Genomic DNA, 27,869 nt, shown 5'->3' with positions numbered 1-27,869 from the left:
CGGCCCTGGTAGGGCACCTCAGAACCCACAGGACCCAGTGACTGGTCCCCAAGGTTTGATTGTGGGAAGGGGCTAAGAGGAAACACCTCTGAGAGAGGCCACCCCAGACACTGGGGGAAACTGTGAGGAGACTATGTTGTATCAGTCTTGGAGCCTATGCTTTCTCCATCATTCTGTAAAAGCAGCTGGTGCTCCTAGGGGAGAAGAAGCACCTTCCCGATAGGGTGCCCCCCACCCCCAGACAGCTAGCTCCAAATGTCCCCAGGCCCTGGTGGCCTCCTGTACCCATTGGGGTCTGCAAGGAGCTGCTGTTGCTACCTGCTGAGCCCAGCTTGGCATGTTTTGCTTCTTGGCCTATTTCCAGAGCTCTGCATTCCTGGGTGCTGTGGTCCAGGCATTGTTGCAAACCCTTGGCCTCGGGACTTGGTTGCACTCAAGGCCTTACTCCTGTGTACTACTGTGCAGCAAGCCCCTGCCCTTTGAAAGTAGCTTGTGGCCTGGGGCTAGTAGAGTGCCTTCTCTGGAGGAAATGCAGGCAGGGGGAAGGAGGGGCAGCCTGTGGCAGGTCCTGCCTCTGGGAGAAGGGTGCAGAGCATATGAGGACATCCTCTAGGTGAAATGCAGCATGTTGTCATGACTGGGGAATGTTCCCTGATAGCTAGTGTCCTAATACACTCTGTCCCATGTGGAGGAACTTGCTTTGCCTTCTGGAGCATGTTGGCACCATCTCCCCCTGGACCCTCCAGTGCTGTGCACCAGAGCAGTCCTCCAAGAGCAGTCCTCCTTCCTTTATACTGATTTTTGCCTCTGGTCTCCTGGGGCTGTTAAAGCAGGAAGCCATTCAGCTCCTCTCCTAACGTGTCCCATATGGGTTTCTCCCAGCAGGGCCAGAAATCTTGTGAGTCTGGCACTGAACTCCACCAAACAAGGAACATTACCCAGCAGAGGGACGTGCCCCTCCTCACTTGGGGTTTGGCAGGAAGACCTTGTTCTCTTAAGGAAATGCAAGTGCCAAGGCCTAGTAAAGCTCGCAGGCCCATCACAGTGGAGGGAATAGCATTTGGCCTGTGCCAGCAGGACAGGGACTAACCTGGAGTTTCTCTTCCCCATACAGGAGGCGTCTGGCGGCTGAGCAGAGTGGAGGAGCAGAGTCCTGAGGCAGGGCTGTCAAATCTGGAGCCAGCCCAGACTTCCCCGGGGAGTTTGGGCGACAAGGAGTCCCTGAGACCCAAGGAAGACCAATGGCCCCAGATCCAGGGGAGGCCCCAGCAGCAGAGAGAGAAGACAGCAGGGAAGCAGGCACCATCTCCCCTGGGGTGTGAGAGCAGAGAAGGCAGAGAGAGCTCTGGGTGCAGGGTAGGATTTGAGGAACTGAAGAGCCACGAGGGGAAGTTGCACTGGAGAGAAACCCTGCATCTGAGCCAAGCCAGTGGGGAGGGCCTCAGAGGGAAGCTGGAGCTCCCTGCCAAGCCCAGGGGCAAAGCACACCCCTGCCCTGAGTACCGAAAAAACTTTACCTACCCCTCACTCCTGACTCTGCAGAAGAGAAGCCACGCTGGGGAGAAGCTTCACCTATGCACCAAGTGCGGGAAGGGCTTCACCTGCGTCTCGACTCTGGCTACTCACCGCAAAATCCATTGTGGAGAGCACCCCCACCACTTCACTAGAAGTGGGAAGAGTTCTGCATGCCCCTCGGACCTAGGCAAACACCAACCTACGCACAGGGTGAAGCGTCACTATTGCTGTGTCGCGTGTAGTAAGACCTTCACCCGTTCCTTATCCCTGGCTCAGCACCAGTGCGTCCATCCAGGGAAGAAGCCACATCAGTGCCCTGAATGTGGGAAGAGCTTCACCCACTCCTCCAGCCTGGCCTATCACCAGCGCATTCACACAGGGGAGAAGCCACATCAGTGCTCCAAGTGTGGAAAGAGATTCCGTGGATCCTCCAACCTGATTGAACACCAGCGTGTCCACACAGGGGAGAAGCCATATCAATGCTCTGAGTGTGGGAAGAGCTTCACTCAGTCTGCCAACCTGGCCCAGCACCAGCGCATCCACAAAGGAGAGAAGCCACATCAGTGCTCTGAGTGTGGGAAGAGCTTCACTCAGTCCTCCGGCCTGGCTTATCACCAGCGCATCCACACCGGAGAGAAGCCACATCAGTGCTCTGAGTGTGGGAAGAGATTCCGTGGAACCTCCAGCCTGATCGAACATCAGCGCATCCACACAGAGGAGAAGCCATATCGGTGCTCTGACTGTGGCAAGAAGTTCAGTGAATCCTCTGGTCTGACTAAACACCAGCGTGTCCACACAGGGGAGAAGCCATATCCGTGCTCAGAGTGTGGCAAGAAGTTCAGCGAATCCTCCAACCTGACTAAGCACCTGCGCATCCACAAAGGAGAGAAACCACATCAGTGCTCTGAGTGTGGCAAGAGCTTCATGCACTTCTCTGGCCTGGCTTATCACCGGGGCATTCACACAGGGGAGAAGCCATGTCAGTGTTCTGAGTGTGGGAAGGGATTCACCCACTCCTTTGGCCTGGCTTATGAGTGGCGCATTCATGCGGGAGAGAAGCCACATCACTGCTCTGAGTGCCAGAAGCGATTCCATGGATCCTCCAGCCTGACTGAACACCAGCGCATCCACACAGGGGAGAAGCCACATTGTTGCTCTGTGTGTTGGAAGTCCTTTGCAAAATCCACCAATCTGGCTAGACACCAGCGCATCCACACAGAGGAGAAGCCATATCAGTGCTCTGAATGTGGAAAAAGCTTCACCCTGTCCTCCTACCTGGCCAAACACCAACGCATCCACAGAGGGGAGAAGTCACAACAATGATCTGAGTGTAGCAAAAGCTTCACCCAATCCTCCCACTGGGCCAGGCACCAGCACATGCACACAGGTGATGGACCACATCAATGATCTGAGTGTGGGCTGAGCTTCACCTGCTTCTCCAACCTGGCCAGCACCAGTGCATCCATGCAGGGGAGAAGCCACATCAGTACTCTGAGTGTGGATATCTGGCTAAATCCTAGCTTCCACTGCATCTAGTGGTCAAGAATCCCACACTTTAGTTCCATGCTTGGTGTAAAAACATTGCCATTTAACTTTCAGCTGACGAGCTGCTCATTTCCTGTTGCAACCCCTGGTTCTCGTCTGGGGAGACAGAAAATAATAAGTCCCTATGGGATTTCCTTGCCATTTGCCATTGTATTTTGTAAACCCTTCTCGCATCCCCGCCCTTCAAGCATCTGTTTTCTAGACTGAATAGAGCTGACCTTTTGAATCCCTCTTTGCTGTGCACCCCCCCCCTTGCTTACTCTGTGGCAGGTTCAGGTGCGGTTACAGATATCATTTAAGATTGTCCTCTTAACCTCTTCCAATGTAATTGGGTAAATGGTTAGCGAATAGCCTCTGGCAGGAATGGCCCCAGTTGCTTATGTCTTCATTGTTCTCTGAGCACTGTGCAGGTCCCAGGCCACTGGCGGAGAGTGAGCCATGGGTAGAGGCTGAATCCCTGGCTAGGCGCTACCTAGCTGCAGAGCCATGGCTTCCCTGCAGCCCCACAGGCAAAGGCTGGGGCTGTTTCTGTAGCCAAATCGATTCTGCCGCCACAGGGAATCTGAGTGGCTGGTGCAGCCCTCCTTCCCCATGCGCTCATTGGGCATATCTGTCTTGGGCAGTGGGACAGGAGTAGACCGGAAAGAGGTAGAGCCCCAGGGGGTGGTGCCCACTGAGCCCATTGGCTGACCTAAAGTGGGACGAGGCCTCACTGGGTACTCATATTGGCTGTCCCCAAGGAGCAGGGGTGGGGCTTTCTTGTTGCCCACTTCTCAGCTATATAATGGATTGCTGGAAGAAAGGGCTGAGCACATAGAATGTCATGAACTGGGCCGGGGCTGCTGTGCTGGATGCTCCCAGCAGGGGCTGAGTCCTGGGCCTGGGGCTCAGGCAGATCAATGCCTCATCCCACCGAGGTGGGGGAAGCACTGGGGTGTCAGGTTTGGCCACTCGGCAAGGTCCATGTGGCACAGGGAGAGGAGTTTATAGATTCATAGATGTTAGGGTTGGAAGGGACCTCCATAGATCATCGAGTCTGACCCCCTGCATAGGCAGGAAAGAGCACTGGGTTCAGATGACCCCAGCCAGATGCCCATCCAACCTCCTCTTGAAGACCCCCAGGATAGGGGAGAGCACCACCTCCCGTGGGAGCCCATTCCAGATTTAGGCTGCTGTAACTGTGAAGAAGGTCCTCCTAATGTCCAATCTAAATCTGCTCTCTGCTAGTTTATGGCCATTATTTCTTGTGACCCCCAGGGGCGCCTTGGTGAGTAGAGCCTCCCCAATTCCCTTCTGCGCCCCCCGTGATGAATTTATAGGCAGCCTCAAGGTTGCCTCTCACTCTTCTCTTGCGGAGGCAGAAGAGGTCCAGGTGCCCTAGTCTCTCCTCATAGGGCTTGGCCTGCAAGCCCTTAACCGTATGAGTGGCCCTTCTCTGGACCCTCTCCAGGTTATCCAAATCCCTCTTGAACTGTGGTGCCTAAAACTGGACGCAGTACTCCAACTGCGGCCTGACCAGCGCCCGATAGAGGGGAAGTATCACCTCCTTGGCTCTGTTTGTCATGCATCTGCTGATGCACAATAAAGTGCAGTTAGCTTTTCTGATGACCTCATCACACTGATGACTCATGTTGATCTTGGAGTCCGCTAGGACTCCAAGATCCCTTTTTCGATTCCGTGCTACCGAGCAGCTCATTTCCTAGGCAGTATGTGTGCTGGACATTTTTCCTCCCTTGGTGCAGCACTTTGCATTTCTCCAGTTAAATTGCATTCTGTTGTTTCCTGCCCATTTGTCCAACCCGTCCAGGTCTGCCTATAGTTGTTCCCTGCCCTCTGGTGTGTCCACTTCTCCCCACAGTTTTGCATCATCCACAGACTTGGACAGAGTATGCTTCACTCCCTTGTCCAAGTCACTGATGAAGACATTGAAGAGTATTGATCCAAGGACCAAGCCCTGCAGGACCCCACTACCCGCTCCCTTCCAGGTCAATACCGACCCATCCACTACAACTCTCTGGGTACGACTCTTTAGCCAGTTTTGCCACCCACCGGTCTGTGTAATCATCCAAGTCACAGCCTCTTAATTTGTTCACCAGTATGGGGTGGGATACCACATTGAAGGCCTTCCTGAAGTCTAAGTAAATGATATCAACCCTTACTCCTGTGTCGGCGTTTTGTAACCTGGTCATAAAAACAGACTAGATTAGTCAGGCATGATCTACTTGCTACGAACCCTTGCTGGTTTCCCCTCAGCATAAATTTTCCTGCTGGGCTCTCATATATATGAGCCTTAATAATCTTTTCAAAGACTTTGCCAAGGATGGAGGTGAGACTGACTGGCCTATAGTTCCCTGGATCCTTTTTCCTCCCCTTCTTGAAAATAGGGACCACACTGGCCCTTTTCCAGTCCTCCGAGACCTGGTCCGTGCGCCACGAGTGTTCAAATATTCTTGCCAGTGGCTGTGCAATGACAGCCAGTGCCTTCAGTACCCTCAGATGGAGCTCATCCAGGCCTGCCGACTTAAAGACATCCAGTCCTTCCGAGTGACTCTGCACATCTCAGGGTCAACGCTTGGTAGTTTTGCGCCCAGCTGTTGCCTCTCTACAACCCATTGTGAGATTTGTCTTGCCCCTCGTTTAGGAAGACTAAGGCAAAGAACTCATTGAGGAGTTTAGCCTTGTCCTCCCTGTCTCACCAATTGCTTTTACCCATTCAGTAGTGGTCCTATTCCACCCTGGACCTTCCTTTTACTCCCTATATATCTGAAAAACAATTTGTTGCTATCCTTAACTTGGGATGCCATCCTTAGCTCCATGGTAGTTTTGGCCTTTCTAACTGCCTCCCTACAACTGCGAGCTGAGGAGGTATACTCCTCTTTAGTAATCTCTCCCTGTTTTCACTGCTTATATGCCCCGCTTTTTGCCCTTAGGCTGCTTTGGATTTCTCTGGTCACCCAAGGAAGCTTCTTGGTCCTTTTCCCCTGCATTGGAATAGTCTCCCTCTATGCCCAAAGGTTGTTTCCTTAAGGCACAGCCACCCTTCCTGGGCTCCCATCTCGCCAAATCTCTTACTCTGCAGTGCATCATTGACTAAGCACCTGAGTTCACTGAAGTCAGCCTTCCTGAAGTCTAGCACTTCCATCCTACTGGTTACCTTACCTGCTCTACACCTTATGATGAATTCTATTATTTGGTGGTCACTGTCCCCTAGGCGACCACTGATCTGCAGGTCCCCTACCATGTCATCCACTGTTGCCAATACCAGGTCCAGTAAGGTATTCCCCCTAGTGGGACCATGTACCTCCTGCATCAGGTGGAGGTCCTGTACACAGGATAGGAACCTGTGTGAATGGTGGGAATTTGCTGTCTGTGTCTCCCAGCAGATGTCAGGGTAGGTTAGGTCCCCCATGACTACCACCTCCCTAGTCTTTATGGTCTCCAAGAGCTGCCTCAGGAGTTCCAGATCTAGTTCTTCCCCTTGGTGTGGGGGAAGGCCGGCCTGCCCTTGGTAAGGCAGGGACTTGGTGGGAAGTAGGGCTGTCCCAGTGCTCCACGGGTTTGGGCCCCAGCAGGCAGGCAGGGGTGCCCAGTGACACCTGAGGTGGGGCCCAGCCCGGCCTGGCCCACGCAGCCCTCCCCATGATGGCAAGCTGCTTGGCTGGAGTTGGATGATAGGTGCACAGGGCTTCCAGCTCTGAGCTTGGCCTTCCCGCACATTGGGCACAGCACAAGGGGGACAGAACCGCCCCCAGTGAAAGAACCCGGTTGCAGGAAATCCCTTGGGCTGTCTGGGGTCTGACCTTGCCCACCCACTGTTCCTTGCCAGGGGCCAGGGCCTGGGCAGGCGCTGTGCAGGGCCACTGCACTGCAGGCTCCTCGTCAGCTCAGCCCCAAGCTCCACCTCTGCCAGCTGTTCCCAGACCCCTGGGGGTTTTCTATGGCCAGGACCTTGCACAAAGGGTGGTTCTGCCCTGCTTTTGCCTTGTGCAGTGCAGAGGGATGCTGAGCCAGGAGCTCCCCAAGTCCAGAGCCCTGCCCAGGCCAGGCAGTGTCCCCTGGTGGGCAGGGTGGCTGTGACCCATCTCCATGGAGCTGCACGGGTGGACCAGGTTGGGTCCCACCTTGGGTACTACTGGGCATTGCTGCTTGCACACTGGCCTGAGTCTGCAGAGTCCTGGGGCAGCCCCACTTCCCACCTGGTCCTGCTCTCCTTTGGCTGCTGCCTAGCCATAGCACCTCCCACCATGCTGCCTGGCTCCTATCCTGAGCACCTGGCCCTGGTGCCCTTGTGCTGCACCTGCCCGCATGGGACAGGTTGTCCGTCTGCCTGAGTCCCAGCCAGGCCCTCCCTCCCAGCCCTGGGCCTGGGCTTCCCCTGTTCAGGGACTGTCAGGGAGGTCTGAGTGCCCTGGCCCTGGAGGTTGCTGCTGGGGTGTCGCTGCCTTCTTCTGTGGGACAGTGCCCTGGACTAGGAGGCCTGAAGCACAGCCAGCAGTGGTAGGAGATATTAGCAGTGAGGGACACAACTTCTTTCTTTCCTTTATTTCTCTCTCTTTTCCTTTCTTTTCTCTTCTATTCTTTTCTTTCCTTTCTTTTCTCTCTTCTCCCCCTTCTTTTTTCTCTTTCTCATTTCTTTTTCTCTTCTTTCTCTGTCTCTCATAACAACATGCTCAACAAAAAAGAACAAACAAGAACAAAGGTATTATATGAAGTTTTATTTACTGTCACCGGGTTTCATATTTGTAGAAAACCTGGTATTTAGCATAAAAAAGCCACATTTATCATTGTTAACTGTATTAATATGCAAGGCATCCTGCCCTGTACTCCCTTCCAGCCTGGATTTATGCTGGCATCTTGGTCTGCAGTGGGTTTTTCAGCACTCCAGCCAAAAACATCACCGAGCCCTGTCCTAAGTCCATCCACTGGACTCTCTAATTTGTCCACAACTTTTTGTGGACAAAAAATTTTCTGAGCAGGGACCAGGTCATCCCCCGCACCAGGATTCCTGACGCTCCCAGGGGAGGCACAGCCAGGCCCAGGGTCAGGGAGGATCTAGTCAGAGAACTTCTGGAGGGACTGGACATGTTCAGATCAGCAGGTCCAGACGATCTCCGCCCCAGACTGCTGAGGGAACTAGCAGAAGTAATTGTGGGACCCCTGGCACAGATTTACAAGCTCTCATGGTGCTCTGGCGAGGTGCCAGAGGACTGGAAAAGGGCTAATGTGGTTCCCATTTTCAAAAAAGAGAGGAAGGAGGACCCAGGAAACTATAGGCCTGTTAGTCTTACCTCGGTGCTGTGGAAGCTCTTTGAGAAAATTATCCAGGAGCATATCTGCGAGGGGCCAGCAGGGGAGATTATGCTTAGGGGCAACCAACATCACAGGATGCTTGGATGCAGGTGTCACGGTGGACATAGTCTTTCTGGATTTTAGGAAGGCCTTCAACACTGTCTCTCATCCCGTTCTCATCAAAAAATTAGGTGACTGTGGCGTCGATGCCTACACAGTCAGATGGGTCACTAACTGGCTAGAGGGCCGCATGCAGAGAGTGGTGGTGGATGGGTCATTTTTGACCTGGAGGGATGTGGGGAGTGAGGTCCCCCAGGACTTGGTCCTCGGGCCCGCACTGTTCAACATCTTCATCAGCAACTTGGATGAGGGGGTGAAAAGCACTTTGTTCAAATTTGAAGATGACACTAAGATGTGGGGGGATGTGGGCATGCTGGAGGAGAGGGACAGGCTGCAATTAGATCTGGACAGGTTACAGGGGTGGGCAGATGAGAATAGGATGGGTTTCAATACTGACAAGTACAAGGCGCTGCACTTGGGGAGGAAGAACCAGCAGCAGACCTACAGGCTGGGGGACTCCCTTCTTGTCAGTGCAGAGGCAGAACAGAAACTTGGAGTCATTATTGACTCCAAGATTTACATGGGCCGACAATGTGCAGACACGGTCAGGAAAGCTAACAGCACCTTGTCATGCATCCACAGGTACATCACGAGCAGGTCCAAGGAGGTGATCCTCCCCCTCTATGCGGCACTGGTCAGGCCACAGCTGGAGTACTGCGTCCAGTTCTGGGCACTGCACTTCAGGAGGGATGTGGACAACATGGAGAGGGTCCAGAGGAGACCACTCAAATGATCAGGGGGCAGCAGGGCAGGCCCTACGAGGAGAAGCTACTGGACCTGAACCTATTCAGCCTCTGCAAGAAAAGGCTGAGAGGGGATCTGGTGGTTGTCTATAAACCTGCTAGGGGGACCAGTGGGGTTTGGGAGAGACCTTGTTCCCCCGCGCGCCTCCCGGAGTAACAAGGATTAATAGCCATAAGTTGCTAGAGAGTAGGTTTACACTAGACATCTGAAGGCATGACTTCACGGTCAGGGCAGCTAGGATCTGGAACCAACTTCCAAGGGAAGTGGTGCAGGCTCCTACCCTGGAGGTCTTCAAAAGGAGGCTGGATAATCACCTTGCCGGGGTCGTTTGAGCCCAGTACTCTTCCCTGCCATGGCAGGGGGTCAGACTTGATGATCTGCTCAGGTCCCTTCCGACCCTACAAACTATGAAACTATGAAACATTTCTGTAAAGGAGGGACAAACAATCCAGGACTCCAGATGTGGCCTCCTCAGTGCTGAACAGAGGGAAACTATCACTTATTGATTGGGATTGGTGCCAGTCACTGCCTGCCATTTTTACATGGGTGCCATGGCACAGCCTGTTCTTAGCCGAACAGGGTTTGGGGGGGTTGGGAGTGAGGGGCACTGGCGGGGGGTGGGGCAGGGAGCAGATAGAGGTGCGGGGGCTGCTGGGAGATGCAGGGGGGGGTTGTTCCCCCCATTACCCATGTCAGGGCTGCCAGGAATGGGACAGCATCGCACTGGCGCTGGGTTGGTCCTAGGTCTCCCATCACCTGCTTCAATCCACACTGTCTCCTTCCCCGTGGGCGGGAGCTCTCCTGGTGCTGGCTGAAGCCCCAAACACAGCAGCCAGGAGCAGATGGTGGAGCTGGGGGCGCTGCAGCAGGTCCCAGGCAGGGGCAGGTGCTGGGCAGTGTGGGGACCTGCATTAAGGCAATGACCCAGGCTTAGGGGTTTCATCTAGGGCAGAGGCCGAGAAGGTCCATGTGTGAGTGTTTCACCATCTACACTGCTGCCCTGTCTCCGTGTGCCAGGAAGTGTCTCCTGCCGCCCCGCCTCTCCCAGTCCCAGCTCCCTAGTGACACGTCCTTCTCATCCCCAGGTCACAGTGAGCATGAAGGTGGATGAGGGGATGTCAGACAGGAATGCAGCCCACTGGGATGCTGCAGGAGCCTGGCAATTCCTGGCCAGAGCAGCCACAGGCCAAACCTGCAGACGTGTCTCTGGAGGATGCAGCACACACAGACAGTCCAGGGCCTCAGGACAAGAAACCTTGTGGATCTAGAGAAGAGCCCCTACCCAACCCAGGGCCAGGTGAGTGTCCAGGTGCTGGCTGGAGTGTGGGTCTGGGTGCTGCAGTGCCTGTCCTCCATCTCCCTCGTCTCCTATGTGCTGAAAGCTCTGGCTGCTGAAGTCACCAGCCCGTATGGGAGAGGAGCAGGGCTTTCCCCTTCCAGCAGGACCAGGCCTGACCTGTACCTTCTCTCCCCCCACAGGTGCAGGGGCCCTGGGCAGAGCTTATCAGCAGCCTCCTGAAGAAGGGTCTACAAATCTGGAGCTGCAGAGGGGGCAGGGCAGGCCGGCAAGGCAGAGGGAGAGCACGGAGGTGAGCAGGGCACCAGCTCCAGCTGGGATGGGAGAGCAGCTGGGGCCATCCCTGGGAGGAGCCAGGGGCTCTGTCAAAAGTTTGGGGAGTGGGGAGAGGGCTGGAACTGCACCCAGCTGGTATTCACCAAGCACAGGGCCAAGTGCACAGAACATGATGAACTGGGCGAGGGCTGACACGTGCACCCCTATGTCCATGGCTGCACCCACATCCCATGTCGCTTAACAAGGGGCTATTTTGCACCCGTGTGTCATGGCCCAGCCTGCAGAGAGCTGTCACAGAGGGATCCTGGAGAGGGCAGTGGGGGCTGGAGGCAGCGGGAACAGGAGACACTGATGGGGAAATGCATGTGCCTGCAGCTCCGGGAGGCCTTTGAGGACGTGGCTGTGTACTTCACGCGGGAGGAGTGGGAGCTACTGAAGGATGCACAGAAGGGGCTTTACCGGGACCAGATGCTGAACAACTGCTGAGCCCTGGGTAAAGCTCTTCCCTGCCTCTCCCCGCAGCCATGTCAGTGCTGACGCTTATTGTCTTCTCTCTGCTTCTCTGCACTCTCGTCCTCACAGTCTTCTCCTTGGTGGTTGAAATCCACGTGCTCTGCATGGCTCCGTCCGTGAAAACCCGCTGTCATTTCCAGATGTTGTTCTGGCTTGTGGGCAAGGCAAAGGAACTTACCTTTTCTGAGGTCATCTTGATTTCCTAGTGCTTTCTTTTCCCTCCAATTCCCCCGAAGGACTTCCTTAGGGAAGGGCTCCAAGGCTTTTTGTTGCTCAGCAAAGTCCATATTGACCATCCCTGTATTATGGGTTTTCATGTGCTATAAAAGGTGTCTCCTGCCTTCTGTTGTCTATATCCATGGCTCCTGGGACATTTGTTTCAAACCCTGGAGGATTTACCAAGTGTCTGTGTGCTCAACTCCCCTCGTTCAATCCTCCCGCTGAATGGGATCATTGCTTTTGTTGCCACCGCAGTTCTTATGAAATCTTCCCTTCCTATCCACCTATTGACGGCTTGTCCCTGCAACTCCTTCTCTTTCGTGCTAGACGTCCACCCTCCCTTGTCCTTCAGAGCCCCAGTAAAATCCTTGGGTTCATTATGTCCATCCCCCAGATTCGAGTTATTCTGCATCCAGTACTCAGTCACAAACCCTCTTGAACTATTGCCCCAAACAGGATATCGAGGTCCCACACCTGACTTAATCTGCCGCATCCAGCAAGGACAGGAGCAGCTCTGGGTCAGTGATGATGAGAACTGTGGGGGCATCTCCAGGTTGGAGGACCTGCTGCCAGGTGAGTTGTGGTGGTTCCCTCCACCGTCCCCTCTTGGACATGCTCCTTACCTAGAGTGACAGGGTGCCTGCAGCCTGCAGACCTGCCCTGTGCTGCCCTTCGAGGTGCTGGCCTCAAATAGCTTCTGCTGCTGTGTGTCCAGGCAGGTGTTTCCACGCACTGAAATTCCAAACTGTGGAGACGAGCAGCCGTTCCCCCCTTCTCCCCCTAACTATGGCTGCTAGGAGAGGGGTGGGCAACTTTTTTGGGCTGAGGACCGCTTACGGAGTTTCAGGAAGCCATCGAGGGCCACATGACAGGCAGCCCAGGGCAGATTCTAAATTTTTTAGGGGCTCTGCGGGCCACATAGAATGCCCTGGCAGGCCGCATCCAGCCCCTGAGCTGTATTTTGCCCACCCCTGTGCTAGGGGATGGGGGATGTTTCATGTCTTGATGATTAGGTGCAGGTCTAGTGTCCCCGGGATACCATGATCTTAGATATCCATCTTCATTCAGGAGCAGAAGAGTTCCCCAGCCCAAGGTAGCTAGACCTGTGTAACAACCTGTCCCAAGGCACGATGCCGTTTGTGGTCCCCCATGGAAATCAGCACAGTGGGTCGAAGCTCTGTGTAGCTCCCTACACATCTCTGACTGGTGGTGAGTTCCAGAAATCCACTGTGTAGATGTTCACCCTGGTACCTGATGAGAGGGTGGCTCTGACCTCTACGGAGCAATGAACATAAGCTCCGCACAGGGATGTGCCCATCCTCACCCCCAACACTTGAGGTTTGGCAGGAAGACCATGTTCTCTTAAGGAAACTTAAGTACCAGGGGCCCAGTGGTGCTCACAGCCTCATCACAGCAGAGGGAATAGCAGCGTTTGGCCTGTGCCAGCAGGGCAGGGACTAACCTAGAGTTTTTCTTCCCCACACAGGAGGTGCCTGGCTGCTGAGCCGAGCAGAGTCCTGAGGAGGGGCTGGCAAATGTGGAGGCAGCCCGGACATGATGGGGGACTTTCAGTGACAAGGAGTCCCAGAGACCTGAAGAAGACCCATGGCCCCAGAGCCAGGGGAGGCCCCAACAGCAGAGGGACAATATAGCAGGGAAGCAGGTGCCATCTCCCCTGGAGCGTGGGAGTGAAGAAGGGACAGAAGCCAGAGACAGCCCTGGGTGCTGGGAAGGATTTGTGGAGCTGAAGAGCCAGGACACAACCCACCCCTGCCCTGAGTGCCAGAAAAGCTTTAGCTGCCCCTCACTCCTGACTCTACACAAGAGAAGTCACGTTGGGGAAAAGCCCCACCTGGACAGGAAGTGTGGGAAGGGCTTCACCTGTCTCTCTACCCTGGATGCCCACTGCAAGATGGATTCTGGAGGGCTGCCCTCCCGCTGCACCAGATCTGGGAAGCGCTTTGCATCTCCCTCAGACCTAGGCAAGCACCAATATTTGCACAGGGGGAAGGATCAGCACCACTGTGTCACATGTGGTAAGACCTTCACCTGTTTTGTCTCCCTGGCTGAGCACCAGTGCATCCACACAGGGAAGAAGCCATATAAGTGCTCCAAATGTGGGAAGATATTTACCCAGTCCTCCAGCCTGGCCCAGCACCAGGACATCCACACAGGGAAGAAACGATATCGGTGCTCTGAGTGTGGGAAGAGTTTCACTAGGTCCTACCATCTGGCTCAGCACCAGCCTATCCATACTGGGGACAAGTTGCATCATTGCTCTATTTGCAGGAAGAGCTTCACTGACTGCTCCGGCCTGGCTAAACACCAGTGCGTCCACACAGGGGAGAAGCCACATCAGTGAGAGATTCACCGACACCTCCAGCCTGGCCACCCATCAGCACATGCACATGGGAGAGAAACCACATCAGTGCTGTGTATGGGAAGAGATTCAGCAATTCCTCCAGCCTGACCAAACACCAGCAGATCCACACAGGGGAAGAGCGACACTAGTTCTCTGTGTGTGGGAAGAGATTCAGCAAGTCCTCCACCATGGGCAAATACCAGCGCATCCACACCCGGGAGCATCCATAACTCTGCCAGTGGTGCCGGGGAGGCTTGGGGATGCCTACCGGCTCATTTCCCGCTGTTGGCTGAATTCAGGCAAGCAGCCTCCTGCTGGAGTACAGAAAGATTTCACGCAGCATTCGGGCCTTCTGGGGCACCCCAGAACTGGAAGGATCTAAAGGCTGGTTGTCAAGGTTTGATTATGGGGAGGGGCTAAGAGGAAACACTTTGGGCAAAGGCCACTCCAGATGCTGGGGGAATCTGTAAAGAGACTTTTTTTTAATAAGAATGTGTATCTGATGCCAAATTCACCAAAACTAATTCAAAATCCAAGAGTCCAGTACAAGAGGCTTCTGGGGGGAGTCAGCTTAGCCTCCTTGGAGTGGGGGGACAACTTCGCAGATCCTAGAAGCGATGGGATAATGACCTAATGCATCTGCTGCTGATTGCTGATATGCAAAGACAAAAATAAGGAAAAAAAGGGGAACTGTCCTTGCCCGACCAACGGCCCAGTAAAGTCCCAACCCAAGAGGAACTCAAAGATAACAGCTTTTACTTATAAATGACAGCTTTGCAAAATAAGATAATACCTTGGCTCCAATCCCAAGAAGGCAGTGAGGCTAAAAGTGAACCCCCTTCTGGAGAAGATAGTTAACAAGAAGGAGGGTATAAAAGTCAGAAGAACTGGGCCCCGGGCGGAACTGCTTCAGGGAGGACAAGGCTGAGGACCCGATAAGGAGGTAGTCTGGCCACCCTGAATGCAAGGTAGGGTTCCCGAGACCTATCAGGTAATAATTTGGAACAGGGTGGGGAGTGCCTTTCCTTCAGCCCAATGCGCTAGTGGCTTGTAAGCTTATGGTATTGGTCTGGCATGTGTTTTTTCAATAAAGAAAGTTACACTTGCTGTTTTACCTTGGTGTGTGATCTGTGGGTTACTTACCTTCCCATTGGGAAGAGAGGGAGCCCTAACAGAACCATAAGTTGCCCTACTACCAGCAAGCATCCTCCACCCACACCTGGAGCTTCAGATATTTCTAAATCCTTTGGGGAGCATCCTAATTGCAGGCCGAAGCCCCTGGAGGCTTGGGGTTCAGATGCCCTCGAGTTTTGCTTGCCCTTACGCATACAGCCCTTGGAGCAAGCAAGGGAGGAGACTCCCATTGTCATACAGTGGGCTTAAAGTCGCTACACCTCGGCGGGTACTGAACCACGCAAGAGCAGTTCTCCTGCGATACGGTTCAGGAGAACTGCCATCATGAACACTGATGCAAGGTTAAGGAACCACTCCGTTTGTCCTGAGCCTTCAAGAGGCCAAGAAGCGATCTTTATATTAGCCTTGGAGCCTGTGCCTTCCCCATTGGTCTGTGAAAGCAGCCAGTGATCCCGGGGAAGAAGAAGCGCCTTCCCAACGGGGTGCCCTCCCCCAGACACCTAGCTCCAGATCTCCCCAGGGCCTGTCTTTGTCCCTCCCCTGCCCATCAGTGTCTGCAAGGAGCTGCTGCTGCCACCCTGAGGCCGGCCTGGCAGGTTTTGCTTCTCATCCTCTCTCCAGAACTGAGCACTGGGGGCCTCACTGCCATGTACTGCTGTGCAGAAAGCCCCCTGCCCTTTGGAAGGCGCCTGTGGTCCGGGACCAGTAGAGTGCCTTTCCTAGGGGAAATGTGGGCTGCGGAGAGGAGGGGCAGTCTACGGTAGGTCCTGCCTCTCCTGGGGAAGGCTGCAGAGAGTATGAGGACATCCTCTGGGTCAAGTGCAGGATGTTGTCATGTCTGGGGAATGTTCCGTGATTGCTAGTATCCAAATACACCGCCTCTCATGTGGAGGAACTTGCTTTGGCTTCTCTTGTTCTTGTCCAGATAAAATACAGTCCCCAGAGACATCCTAGGTTTAAGACACTGGGATCTTGGTCCAGCTCTGCTAGCAGAACCCTCTGCTGCCTGTCCCAAAAAGCTTTGGGTGGGATCAGAGAAGCAGGTCTCTCTGGGGTGCTGGGCCAGCTGGAAAGGAGACCTGCTTGGTTTGAGGGTGCAACACCCAGCCACCCAGTGCTCAAGCTGCCTCGGTCTCCTCTCTAGAGAGCCAAGCCCCAAGGGCAGGGCAGACGCACATGTGCGCGAGTACACACTAGACTCACATGTCCTCTTTTTCCTGGTCCAGGGAAGCCTGCTTCTTCTCTTGTCCAGTACCAGACACCCTCCATGGACCTCAGCATTGCCCTCCAACTGGGCTCGCAGGGCTGGATCTTGCACAGGGAGCGACACCTCCAAAGCTTTGCTGAAAGAAATGCCAGAGTGTGGGGACTTGGGGGCTCGACATGAGGCTGCACAGCCACGAGTTGGGGTGACGTGGGCATAGCTGTGCCTGTGTTCTGATCGGGGTCGTTCCAGGCTTCTGGGCTTTGCCCGTTGCCACACGGAGCTGGGCAGGAATCCTGTCCCCCGCCCGCTTGTGCTGTGTTTTGGGGGGTGACCTGTTTTAAAGCCTTTCTTCAAGGCAGGGGGTGTATGGGCACTGGGCTGTGCTGAGCCTGTCTGGATAGGCTGGGACAGGCCTCTATGTAAAATTAGTAGTAGTCATTAGGGCTGGCAATCACTGCTACTGTTGTTGTGAATGGTGTTGCTCTTATTTATAGCAATAATATAAATAGCAATGATTCTCCTATGGCTATTATTACTGCTCTAATGATAGTAGCAATGGTAGCAGCAATGCCAAGAGTAGCAGTGGTGTTCTTATTTCTACTCTCGTTATTTCTATTATTGTAGTGGCAATGGATCTAATAGGCATAATATTATTGCTACTACTCTGCATATTATTACTACTATTATTTCTATTTTTATAGTGCTAGCAGTAGTGGTAACAAAAATATTATTTGTATTCCTATTGCTATTAGAATTAACATAACCATAGCAGGTTTCCTCCAGTACATGGGGCGGGGGAGAGTAGCGGGGCGTCAGGTCAGCTAGTCACTACCTTTCTGCACGGCATGATGTGTGCATGGACTTGGAACTAGTTGCAGCCCAGCCTGGGGAACCCATCTCGCGTGCTCACGGGCGTACCATATTATATCACTTACAGCATCCCCCCAACACTTCTTTCTTTTGTTTTGCCCTGGAGAATGCAAAAGAAAACGATTTCTCTAGGGTCATGGGCAATTGTGTGACAGAGAGTAAGTGCTCCTGGGAATACAGTGTCCAGGAAGTGCGGCCCCCCCAGTCCTAGCTGCCTCACCCAGCCAGTCTCCTGGGATGTCACGTGTACATCAAAGAATACGTGCACATATAGATAGGACGCCCCTCTGTACGTGCACATACTCACACGTATATAAACACATACAAGTATACACACAAATTCATACATATAAACAACCACATAGAAGGATAGAGATGCATGTACATAAAGAGATGCATATACACTGAGATACATACATACACGTGCAAACTTACACCCACACACACATATACACACACATCAGTTAGGCTCCGGAGCAGCGAGAGACATGCGAGTGAAAGCCCGCTGCACCCCCACTCCCTCAGAAACCCCCCAGTAGCTGCAGAGCCCCCCACCGACCCCCAGCACAGCCAGAGGCAAGCGGGGCCTGTGGTGAGAGGAGTTTAACCCCTTAGTGAGTGGGAGGAGGTGGCTGAGTGGAGCTGGGCCAGGTCAAGCCCTGCCCAGGCCCCTACTTCACCCAGCCCCCCAGGGAGCCATGCGACCGGAGCTGCACGAACAGGCTGCGCACACAGGCGTGCTTGTCTGCTGGGGCATGAGTTAGCGTGGAGTTCGCGCAGAATGGGGTGTGGGAGGGCCCAAGACCCTGCCTGCAAACCTCCTAGGATAGACAGTCCCAGCCATAGCCATTGTACCAGAGGTATGACACAGATGGGCACATGCTGCACCCCTCGGGTCCCCTCGGGTTCTGTGGCCCCCACCTCCGGCACCTCAGGCACAGCCACCCAGACAGAGCCCATGGTCCCGGGCTCCACGCAGACGGAGCCCCTGGCTCTCAGCTGTGGGGGCTGCTTGTCCCTTTTTCAGGCTCTGGGGCCCAGGAGTATGGCCACCTCACCTTGTGGGGTCTGCTTCCTTTTGGGGTCTCTGGTGCGCCAGCTGGAGGAGCTCCAGGCCACAGTCCAGAGACTGCGTGCCATCAGGCACTGTGAGCAGAAGATAGACCCCTACTGCCAGGCCCTTCTCCCTCGGGAGTAGCAAGGTAGACCACTGTCTCCCTCCAGGACAAAGGAGGACTCCAGGACCTCCCGCTCTGTCCAGTCAGGGGCATGGACCAAGGTGGTCAAGGGCCCCAAGGCTCGCTGCACCAAGGCCCCTGCCCTGCCGGAGCTTAGCAACAAGTACAAACCTCTTGCAGCCCCAGCAGAGCCTGCAGAGTTGTTTGTTGTGGGAGACTCCATCCTGAGTGGGACTGAGGGGGCAATCTGCCTATCCTAAGGGATAGCCAACATGGGTTTGTTGCAGGTAGGTCTTGCTTGACCAATCTCATTTCCTTCTACGACCAGGTGACCTATCACCTGGACAAGGGAGAAGAGATTGATGTCATATATCTTGACTTCAAAAAAGCCTTCGATCTGGTATCCCATGATCACCTCTTGGTGAAACTAGCCAACTGTGGCCTTGGGTCCACCACAATCCACTGGCTGGAAAATTGGCTCCGTGGTCAGACCCAGAGGGTAGTAATCGATGCAGGTCACACATCATGTGATCAGTGGGGTCCCCCAACACTCTGTCCTTGGACCCATATCGTTCAACATCTTCATTAATGATGTGGACACTGGAGTCAGAAATGGACTGGCCAAGTTTGCCAATGACACCAAATTTTGGGGCAAAGCATCCACACCAAATGAAAGGCAGGTGATCCAGGCTGACCTGGAAATGGGCAGACAAGAACCTGATGGTGTTTAACAACGAAAAATGCAAGGCTCTCCACCTTGGGAAGAAAAACCTGCAGCATCCTTATAGGCTCGGCAGTGCTACACTGGCTAGCACTACGGAAGAAAGAGACTTGGAAGTCATCATTGACCACAAGATGAACATGAGCCTGCAATGCGATGCTGTGGCTAGTAAAGCGACCAAAACGCTGGCTTGCATCCATAGATGCTTCTCGAGCAAATCCCGGGATGTCATTCTCCCCTTGTCCTCGGCCTTGGTGAGGCCCCAGCTGGAGTACTGCGTCTAGTTTTTGGCTCCGCAATTCAAAAAGGATGTGGAGAAGCTTGAGAGAGTCCAGAGAAGGGCCGGAGTTCCCCAGGACAAACCAGCGGTGAGTCTCACGCGGCGGGTCTCACTGTTGCCACCAGCGGCTGGAAGGAAGTGGGACCGCGGCCAGACGGCTTCAGCTTTACCGTCTTCTGCGCATGCGCTGTCACCAGAGGCGGGGGCGTTCCGCTCAGGGAGAGGACTCATTGCGCATGCTCAGACCGGGAGCAATGCGGGCGGGCGATAGCAGAGGCAGGGCAGTGAGTGCGCAGGCGCCGCCGGGCCGAGGGTGTGTGCGGGGGCGGGAGTGAGAGGCACCGACAGGTGTGGGACGCGGCCCAGGGAGCAGCTGGGGGCGCGGGGTCTGCTGGGAGATGCGGGGGCGAGGGGCGTGTGCCTGTCGCCAGCCCCGTTGCCCGCGTTGGGGCTGCCGGGAGATGCGGAGGTGCCCCGTTGCCCGCGTTGGGGCTGCCGGGAGCGGGGTAGCGTCGGGGTGGGGTCGGGTCTCCCGTCACCTGCTCCGATCCGTGCCGCCTCCTTCCCCGCAGGCGGCCCCGCAGCCCCGTGCGACAGCGGAGCGGAGTCCCCGGCCGGGACGAGGCCTCCCGGGCGGACGAAGCGGCGGCTGCGCTGGAGCCCCTTGCAGCCGCGGCCTTCCCCGGCAGCCCGGCGCAGCCGGAGGCGCAGGACGAGCCCCTCGCGCCGCCCCGGGGCAGGAGGTGATGCAGCCCCTCCTGCGCCCTCGGGGCCCTCGCACACCGCACCGCTGGCACCGGGAACGTGCTGCCCAGGCCAGGGACGTGGTGCTGAGGCCTAGGCTGCCAGAAGGCTGAGGGCCTGCGCGAGCTCTGCAGCCATCTCTGGGAGCTCTGCAGCCATCTCTGGGAGCTCTGCAGCCATTGCCACAGCAGGGCACAGGGTGGGCCTGGTGGTGCTGGAGCAGGCCCTGGCCGTGCTGCCCCAGGAGATGTGGGGTGGGGGCGCAGGCTGCAGACATGTGCCAAGGCGGTGACCCTGGCCGAGGGGTTTCAGCTGGGGTCAGCGGAGGCTGAGAAACTCCACGTGCTCACGTTTCACCAGAATCATTGCTGGTGCTGCTCCCATGCCCGTGTGCCCGGCAGATGTTCCCTGCCGCCCCGTCTCTCCCAGTCCCAGCTCCCCAGTGACGCGTCCCTCTCGTCCCCAGGTCATGATGAGGGTGAAGGTCGAGGAGATCACCTTGCACAGGATGCAGCCCAACGGGGCAGTGGAACAGGCACGGGCCCAGCCTGTGGACGTGTTTCTGGAAGAGGGAGCACAGAGGGAGAGCCCAGGGCCTGCAGACCAGCGATGTCATGGTGCCAGAGAGGAGCCCGTGCCAGACGCAGAGTCAGATGAGAGGCCAGGTGCTGGGTAGAATGGGTCTGGGTGCTGCAGTGCCTGTCCTCCATCTCCCCCCTCTCCCATGTGTCAGGCTCCAGCTGCCGCAGTCACCGGCCCATACAGGAGAGGAGCAGGGGTTTCCCCTGCCAGCAGGACCAGGCCTGACCTGTTGCTTCTCTTCCCCCCGCAGGTGCAGGGGCCCTGGGCAGAGCTCATCAGCAGCCTCCTGAAGAAGGGTCTGCAAAGCTGGAGCTGCCAAGGACTTACCCAGGGAGGCCAGGGGAGAGGGGCGCCTTGAGCCCTGAGTGGGGCCAGCCGCAGAAGGGGCAGGGCAGGTCAGCAAGGCAGTGGGAGAGCATGGAGGTGAGCAGGACACCAGCTCCAGCTCCCAGGGGGAAAAGCAGCTGGGGCCACACCTGGGGGGGGGGGCAGTCAAGAGTTTGGGAAGTGGAGAGAGAGGAGGAGTGATGAGGCTCTGGTGATGAGGGCTGCAACTGCACCCAGCCGGTGTTTGCCAGGACTGACCACAAGTGCTGATAGCCCCTGACTGTAAAGGTGCTGCTTCAGCTGCCTCAAAGTGCTGAGCAAATGGAACTAAATGAGCTGGGCCAGGACAGACGCATGGGCCCTTATGTCCACGGCTGCACCCACATCCCGTGTCAGTGAAGAGGGGGGATTTTGCACCCAGTATGTCATGGCCCAGCCTTCAGAGAGCTGTCGCACAGAGGGATCCCAGAGATGGGGAGCGCAAGCTGGAGACAGCTGGAACAGGAGATGCTGATGGGGGTAATGCTTTTGCCTGCAGCTCCGGGAGGCCTTTGAGGATGTGGCTGTGTACTTCACGCAGGAGGAGTGGGAGCTACTGGAGGATGCACAGAAGGGGCTTTACCAGGACCAGATGCTGAGCAACTGCCAAGCCCTCATTTCCCTGGGTAAAGCTGTTTCCTCCTTCTCCTTGCAACCATGTGAGTGCTGATGCTTATTTTCTTCTCCCTGTCTCTTTGCACTCTTGACCTTTTCAGCCTTTCCATGAGGGTTGAAATCTACATCCTCATGTGATCAGGCATCTCTCATTTCATATTGACATCTCGTTGCACAAATTACCAATTAACTCAAATAATGAATGAGACTTTATGAGGAGGATAAGGCAAAATGCCACATTTATTGATTATAGTATTCATAATACACTCACTCTCAATTACTCTGCAGATTCTATAGTTACCAAAGTGTGTTGCTCAAATACTAGGTGGGCAGCCTAGTTAATATGAGATCAGGAATGGGGAATACAGATGTGTTCCAGTGAAGTTCAGAGAGTCCCCACCTCCTGCTGCTAAGTCTCTCTCCTTTATAGGGGTTATCAAGTTGGTGTTGGGTGACTGGTCTGCCTTTCCTGACTGTAGCTTCTTTGTGTAAAATCTTAGTACTTTTCCATTCTGACAAGCGGTTAGGCTCATGCATCATTGTCTTTAGGCATTGCTCTTCAGTCAGTGTCTTTACAACACTCTTCCATTCTCGCTGTGTCCGGAGTCTCTAGCTTTGAGATGTTGCAAACCTTGTCTTCAGTCTTATCTTTTCTGTTTACCTTTGTTCTTTGCCTGGTACAGACTGGATTCTTCAGCCACTTAAACATCATTCACCATTTGGCAACTTGTTTGCTGATATATAGCTTACTCTGCCTTTACCATTCACTCTCCATTCATTCACCCATACATCCAAATATATAAGAACAAAATAACAAAAGATAAAGATACAATAACAAACTTAATTCATAATGCTAAATATTATTGATTTATACTAAAGCTTAATTAAAATTAAATATTATTAAAACAAAACAGATGCAAACTAGTTTAAAAACAAATAAACTAATACTGGTGCAACATCCTGCTCCATTTCATCGAGCCACCTTCCCCTGGTTCCTGTCACCCCTGGTGCTTCCATATCCCACCTGTCTTGGTGAGGGGATCTCCCTTTCCCTTCTTGGCGTGGTCATGTCAACTCCAACCCCTTGGGGAGAATAATTCACTGCCAGCTGTTCCTTGGGGAATGCTTCTGATTTCCTCCCTGTCCTGCCTAGTGAGTCCTGTCACGTATAAGACTCTGAGCGTGCTCAGTCAATGCTGTATAAAACCCTTTTCTCCTTCAGTTACGATCCACTAGAAGGTAATGGAAGTCTTATCAGCCTCTGCTGCTTTGACCCCCAGGACTTAATTTCCTCAACTCTGTCTCTAGTGATCTGTGCAGACATAATGGAAACTGGGTACTTCTACCACTGGGTCCCTGGAAGCTTCTGCCCACGTTCCTTACTAAAGTCTTCATCTCCAGAGGCTGCAGTTCTGGCTTGGCTGTGTTTACTTGGAGACCTGCTCCCAAGCTCACTCCATTGTTCTCAGGTGTCTCGTCCTCCTCCAAAAATCCCTCTGCATGTCAGACATCCACTGTGGCAATAAAAAAGGGTGTGCTTGGTGCAGAGCTGTTGAAAACCCATTGTCGTTTCCAGAGGGTCTCTGATACAGGGCTTGTTCTGGCTTGTGGGCAGGGCTGAAGGACTTTACTTCTGCAAGGTCAACTTGTCTTTCTGGTGCTTTCTTTTCCCTCCTATTCCCCCAAAGGACTTCCTTAAGGAAGGGCTCCAGGGCTTCCTCTAGCTCAGCAAAGACCATGTTGACCATTCCTACATTACATGCTTTCATGTGCTGTAAACAGTGTCTCCTTCTGCCTTCAGCTGTCCATACCCAGGACTCCCCGGATCTTTTTTCAAACCCTGCAGGATTTGCCCACCTTGTGATCATCTCCCTTCTGGGACAATCTTCCCACTGGATGGAATGATTGCTTTTGTTGCCACTGCAGTTCTTAGAAATGTTCCCTTCCTCCGCCCTGTTGGGGAATGGCCCTCTCTCCCAGAGAGAAGTATCATGGTTGGCCATCTGTCCAGGATTCTGTTCCCTCCTGCCAGTCCTTATTTGAAACCTTCCCAGAAAAGAAACTCACTCCCAATCCTTTGCCTGGAATGACACTGATAAGACAGATGTTATCCAGCCACCAGTGTGTCTAGTGTTTCTTCGTTTTAGTGCTTTGTAAATAGTGAAAGCTTTGTTTTTCTGCTCTTTACCACATCACAAGTCATTTTTTATACCTCAGAGTGATTGGTCCTTTGTTTCCTATGACCCCCCCCCCCCCCACCAGGAAGGGGGGGCTACTTGGTTGGCCCAAAGTGGGGGTGGGGGGACACCTGGGTCCCCTTGAAGGGGAGTGGGGCTGTGGTACAGAAACCAGGCCTGGATGCTAGGTTCTCTCCAGCTCTAGGAGAGGCAGGAGCAGACAAGGGAGAAGGATTAAAAATGCCCCCCCCTTTGCCCCCTAGCACCATGACCTCCCTCTCACACACGGCTTGTGGATGGGGGCAGGCCAGGGGGAGGGGCCAGTGCAGACTCTGCAAGGGCTCTGGGGCAGGTTCAGGGGCATTTGCACTCCATGCATTGTTTGCCCCCACTCCTTGTACTCCTGCTTGGGTGACAGGGCTCAGTACAGCCCTTGAGTTTATTGTATCCATACCCTAAATCTCAGTTTCTTATTCTTTGTCCAGTACCCAGTCATTAACTGCCTTTAACCCCTGCACTAAACAGGATATCAAGGTCCAACACCCAACTTAATCTGCCGCATCCAGCGAGGACAAGAGGAGCTCTGGGTTGGTGACAGTGAGGACTGTGGGGACATCTCAAGATTGGAGGTCTTGCTGCCAGGTGAGTTGTGGCTGTCCCCTCCCCTGACCCCCCTCTCAAAAATGCTCCATGCCCAGAGTGACGGGGGCTTTTGTCCCACTGAAGATTCCGGTGATGTGGAGGCCACCTGGGCCTCATCCCCAGAGGCTTTCTGTACCAAGGAGAAGCAGGTGGTTCAGTGTAAGGCCATGGTCTCCACATGCTCCTGACTGCTGGTGAGCCCCAGAAATCCATCATGGGGCTGTTCACCCTGGTAACAGATGCTGCACTTTGGCTTCTGGAGTATGTTGGCCCAGCCATTTGGAGGCCTTAGCAGAATCTCCCCCTGGAGCTACCAGTGCTATGAGACACAAGGCCTTAGAAAGCCTAATTCAAGCAGGGAGCATTAGCCTAGCATAGGGACGTGCCCCAACCTCACCCTGAGCACTTAAGGTTTTGCAGAAGGACGTTGTTCTCTTAAGGAAACGCAAGTGCCAGGGTCCAGTTACACTCACAGCCCCATCGCAGCAGAGGGTATAGCTGAATTCTCTTACCCATGCAGGAGACGCCCGGCTGCTGAGCAGAGCTGAGGAGCAAGGTCATGAGGAAGGGCCAGTAAACCTGGAGCCAACCTGGACTTCCTCAGGGAGTTGTGACATGATGGAGTCCCTGAGACCTGAGGAGGACCAATGGCTCAAGAGTCAGGGGAGGCCCCAAAATCAGAGGGAGGAAGCAGCAGCAAACCAGGTACCATGTCCCTTTAAATGTGGTAGTGGAGAAGGGAGAGAAATCAGAGCCCTGGGCACAGGGAAGGATTTGTAGAGCTGAAGAGGCATAAGGCAAAGTTTCACTGGAGAGAGACCCTGCATCTGAGCCGAGCCAGTGGGGAGGGCCTCGGAAGGAAGTGGGAGTTCCCTGCCAAGCCCAGGGGCAGAGCCCACCCCTGCCCTGAGTGCCAGAAAACCTTCAGCTGCCCATCACTCCTGGCTCTGTACAAGAGAAGCCACACTGGGGAGAAGCCCTACCTACGCGCCAAGTGCAGGAGGGACTTCACCTGCCTCTCGACCCTGACTCCTCACCCTAAAGTCTGTTCTAGAAAGCTGCCCCACCACTTCACCAGATGTTGGAGGAGCTTTGCATGCCCCTTGGGACCTAGGGCCACACAAACATGTTCACAGGGGGAACAGTCAGTACTGCTGTGTCACATGTGGTAAGACTTTCACCCATTTCTTCTCCATGGCTCAGCACTGGTGCCACCATGCAGGTGAGAACCCAGATTGGTGCCCTGAGTGTGAGAGGAACTTCACACACTCCTTTGACCTGGCTCAGCACCAGCACATCCACGCAGGGGAGCAGCCACGTTTGTGCCCTAAGAGTGGGAAGAGCTTTACCCTGTCCTCCCAACTGGACCAGTCTCATTGCATCCACGCAGGGGAGAAGCCACATCAGTGCCTTGTATGTGGGAAGAGCTTCACCCAGTCCTACAACCTGGACCAGCACCAGCGCATCCACACAGGAGAGAAGCCACATCAGTGCCTTGTGTGTGGGAAGAGCTTCACCCGGTCCTCGCACCTGGCCCGGCACCAGCTCATCCATACTGGGCAGAAGCCACATCAGTGCACTTTGTGCAGGAAGAGTTTCACTGACTCCTCCAGCCTGGCCATCCACCAGCGCATCCACACAGGGGAGAAGCCACATCAGTGCTCTCAGTGTGGAAAGAGCTTCACTCACTCCTCCAACCTGGCCCGACACCAGCGCATGCACACAGGGGAGAAGCCACATCAGTGCTCTGAGTGTGGGAAGAGCTTCACCCAGTACTCTAGTCTGGCCCGGCACCAGCGTGTCCACACAGGTGAGAAGCCACATCAGTGCTCTGTGTGTGGGAAGAGCTTCACCCAATCCTCCCACCTGGCCCGGCACCAAGGCATCCATAGAGGTGAAAAGCCACATCAGTGATCTGTGTGGGAAGAGCTTCACCTACTCCTCCAGCCTGGCCAATCACCAGCGCATCCATGCAGGGGAGAAGCCACAATAGTGCTGTGAGTGTGGGTATCTGGCTAAACCCTAGCTTCCAACCGCATCTAGTGGCCACACATCCCACACTTTAGTTTCACACTGGGTGTAAAAGAACTTCTGTTTGTTAGCTTTCAGCTGATGAGCTGCTCATTTTTTTTGCAACCCCTGGTTCTTTCCTGGGGGGAGATGGTCAACAATAAATCCCTATGGACTTTCTCTTCCCATTTGCTGTGTTATTTTGTAAACCCTTCTCATGTCCCCGCCCTTCGAGTGTCTCTTTTCTAGACTGAATAGTGTTGGGCTCTTGAATCTCTCCTTGTTGTGGCTCCCCCTGCTTTCTCTCTGGTAGGTTTGGTTGCAATTAGGCATATCATTTAAAATGCCATTGTTTTAACCTCTTCTAGTTATATCAGGTTAACAGTTAAGTGATAATTCATACCTAGTTAGTGATGTCTGGCAGGAATGGCCCCAGCTACTTACGTCTTCATTGTTCTCTGAGCACTGCACAGGTCCCAGGCCACTGGCGGGGAGTGAGCCATGGGTAGGGGTTGAACCACGTGGGGAGGGGCATAACCCAGGTGCAGAGCCACAGCTTCCCTGCACCCCCACAGGCAGAGTCTGGAGCTGGGCTGTGGACTTGTCCTGTCCCCAGATCTGGATCCTGCTGCCATGGGAAGTCCAATTGGCTGGTTTGGCCCTCCCTCCCTGTGGGCTTATTGGGGTGAATCCATCTTGGGCAGTGGGGCAGGAGCAGATGGGAGAGAGGTAGAGCCCTAAAGGGAGCTGCCCACTGAGATCATTGGGTAGCCTCCAGTGGGAAAGAGCCCTTCTGGGTGCTCAGATAGGCTGTTTCCAAGAAGCTGGGGCAGGGCTTCCCTTCTTGCCCACCTCTCAGCTATATAATTGACCGCTGGAGGCAAGGGCAGGGGTTGGACTGGATGCAACCCTGCAGCTTCCTGCCAACCTCAACTGCTCTAGGGTTGGGGGCGAGGAACTCCGGGGTCTGGGACGCCGCCTCTTCTGACACCTGCTGAGGGGGACAAGAAGCCACCCTGGTGCTCATAAGCAATGGTGGGTAGGGAGCTGGCAGGCCAGATGCCTGGGTTCTCTTCCAACTGTGGGAGGGGAGTGGAGACTGGTGGGTTGGAGCAGGGTCAGAAGTCTGGGTTTGAGGGGGTTGACCCTGTTACATCCAGCCTCATTACCCACCCCAAAGCCAGCAGCAGCTCAACCCCCTGCTGTGCCAAATGCCAGCTGGGATGGGTCTTGTCTGACTGGTTGCAGGGGGGTCCACTTCTCTGGTGTTTCCCATGGAGGTCACCTGGGACCTCCTCACCTGTCCCCTGCCTGCAACTGCTCATTGCATCTTAATTCCCATAAGGAATGAGGTTGGCAGCTCTGCCGCGGTGCAAGAAAGAAGCCAGCGGTGTGGTTGGCTCTGTGGTGTGGCGTCATGGCTGGTCATAACAAGGGGCACCAAGTGCTGAGCTGCGGCTGGC

The 27,869-nt window shown here is 54.5% G+C and overlaps 2 protein-coding genes across 3 annotated transcripts in view; both read left to right on the top strand.

The window, feature by feature from the left end:
• Positions 1-26,586, top strand: part of LOC149861434 (uncharacterized) — a 37,688-nt gene extending 11,102 nt beyond the window's left edge. The window contains 14 exon segments of the mRNA XM_090053756.1: positions 1,115-2,959; positions 2,962-3,012; positions 3,331-3,336; positions 11,975-12,091; positions 13,609-13,876; positions 17,617-17,683; positions 19,702-20,013; positions 20,481-20,679; positions 20,847-21,019; positions 21,462-21,588; positions 24,280-24,396; positions 24,917-25,101; positions 25,600-26,306; positions 26,308-26,586. Of these exon segments, the coding sequence (XP_089909882.1) occupies positions 1,115-2,959; positions 2,962-3,012; positions 3,331-3,336; positions 11,975-12,091; positions 13,609-13,876; positions 17,617-17,683; positions 19,702-20,013; positions 20,481-20,679; positions 20,847-21,019; positions 21,462-21,588; positions 24,280-24,396; positions 24,917-25,101; positions 25,600-26,306; positions 26,308-26,389 (4,256 nt within the window). The 3' untranslated portion in view covers positions 26,390-26,586.
• LOC149861435 (uncharacterized) lies at positions 10,302-14,994 on the top strand. 2 transcript variants are annotated; one of them, XM_090055858.1, is made up of 5 exons: positions 10,302-10,510; positions 10,693-10,802; positions 11,162-11,279; positions 11,975-12,091; positions 13,005-14,994. In XM_090055858.1, the coding sequence occupies exons 1-3, from the start codon at positions 10,321-10,323 to the stop codon at positions 11,270-11,272; spliced, it is 411 nt and encodes a 136-aa protein (XP_089911984.1). In that variant the 5' UTR covers positions 10,302-10,320; the 3' UTR covers positions 11,273-11,279; positions 11,975-12,091; positions 13,005-14,994. The 2 variants fall into 2 exon arrangements, with proteins under 2 accessions (XP_089911984.1, XP_089911985.1); XM_090055859.1 differs by having other exon boundaries at positions 11,369-12,091.
• Positions 26,587-27,869: the final 1,283 nt, after the last annotated feature.

This window comes from Crocodylus siamensis, chromosome 6, assembly GCF_052110815.1.
Source record: "Crocodylus siamensis isolate JL-2025a chromosome 6, ASM5211081v1, whole genome shotgun sequence".
Classification (NCBI taxonomy): Eukaryota; Metazoa; Chordata; order Crocodylia; family Crocodylidae; genus Crocodylus; species Crocodylus siamensis.
The sequence above is the reverse complement of the archived record's forward strand: the minus strand, read 5'-3'. Positions and strand labels throughout refer to the sequence as shown.

Bases quoted from the DNA above. Each gene is read 5' to 3' on its own strand.
- LOC149861435 (XM_090055858.1), top strand. From the start codon at position 10,321: ATGAGGGGATGTCAGACAGGAATGCAGCCCACTGGGATGCTGCAGGAG. The intron at 10,511-10,692 runs GTGAGTGTCCAG...CTCCCCCCACAG, and splicing joins CCTACCCAACCCAGGGCCAG to GTGCAGGGGCCCTGGGCAGA. The intron at 10,803-11,161 runs GTGAGCAGGGCA...ATGTGCCTGCAG, and splicing joins GGCAGAGGGAGAGCACGGAG to CTCCGGGAGGCCTTTGAGGA.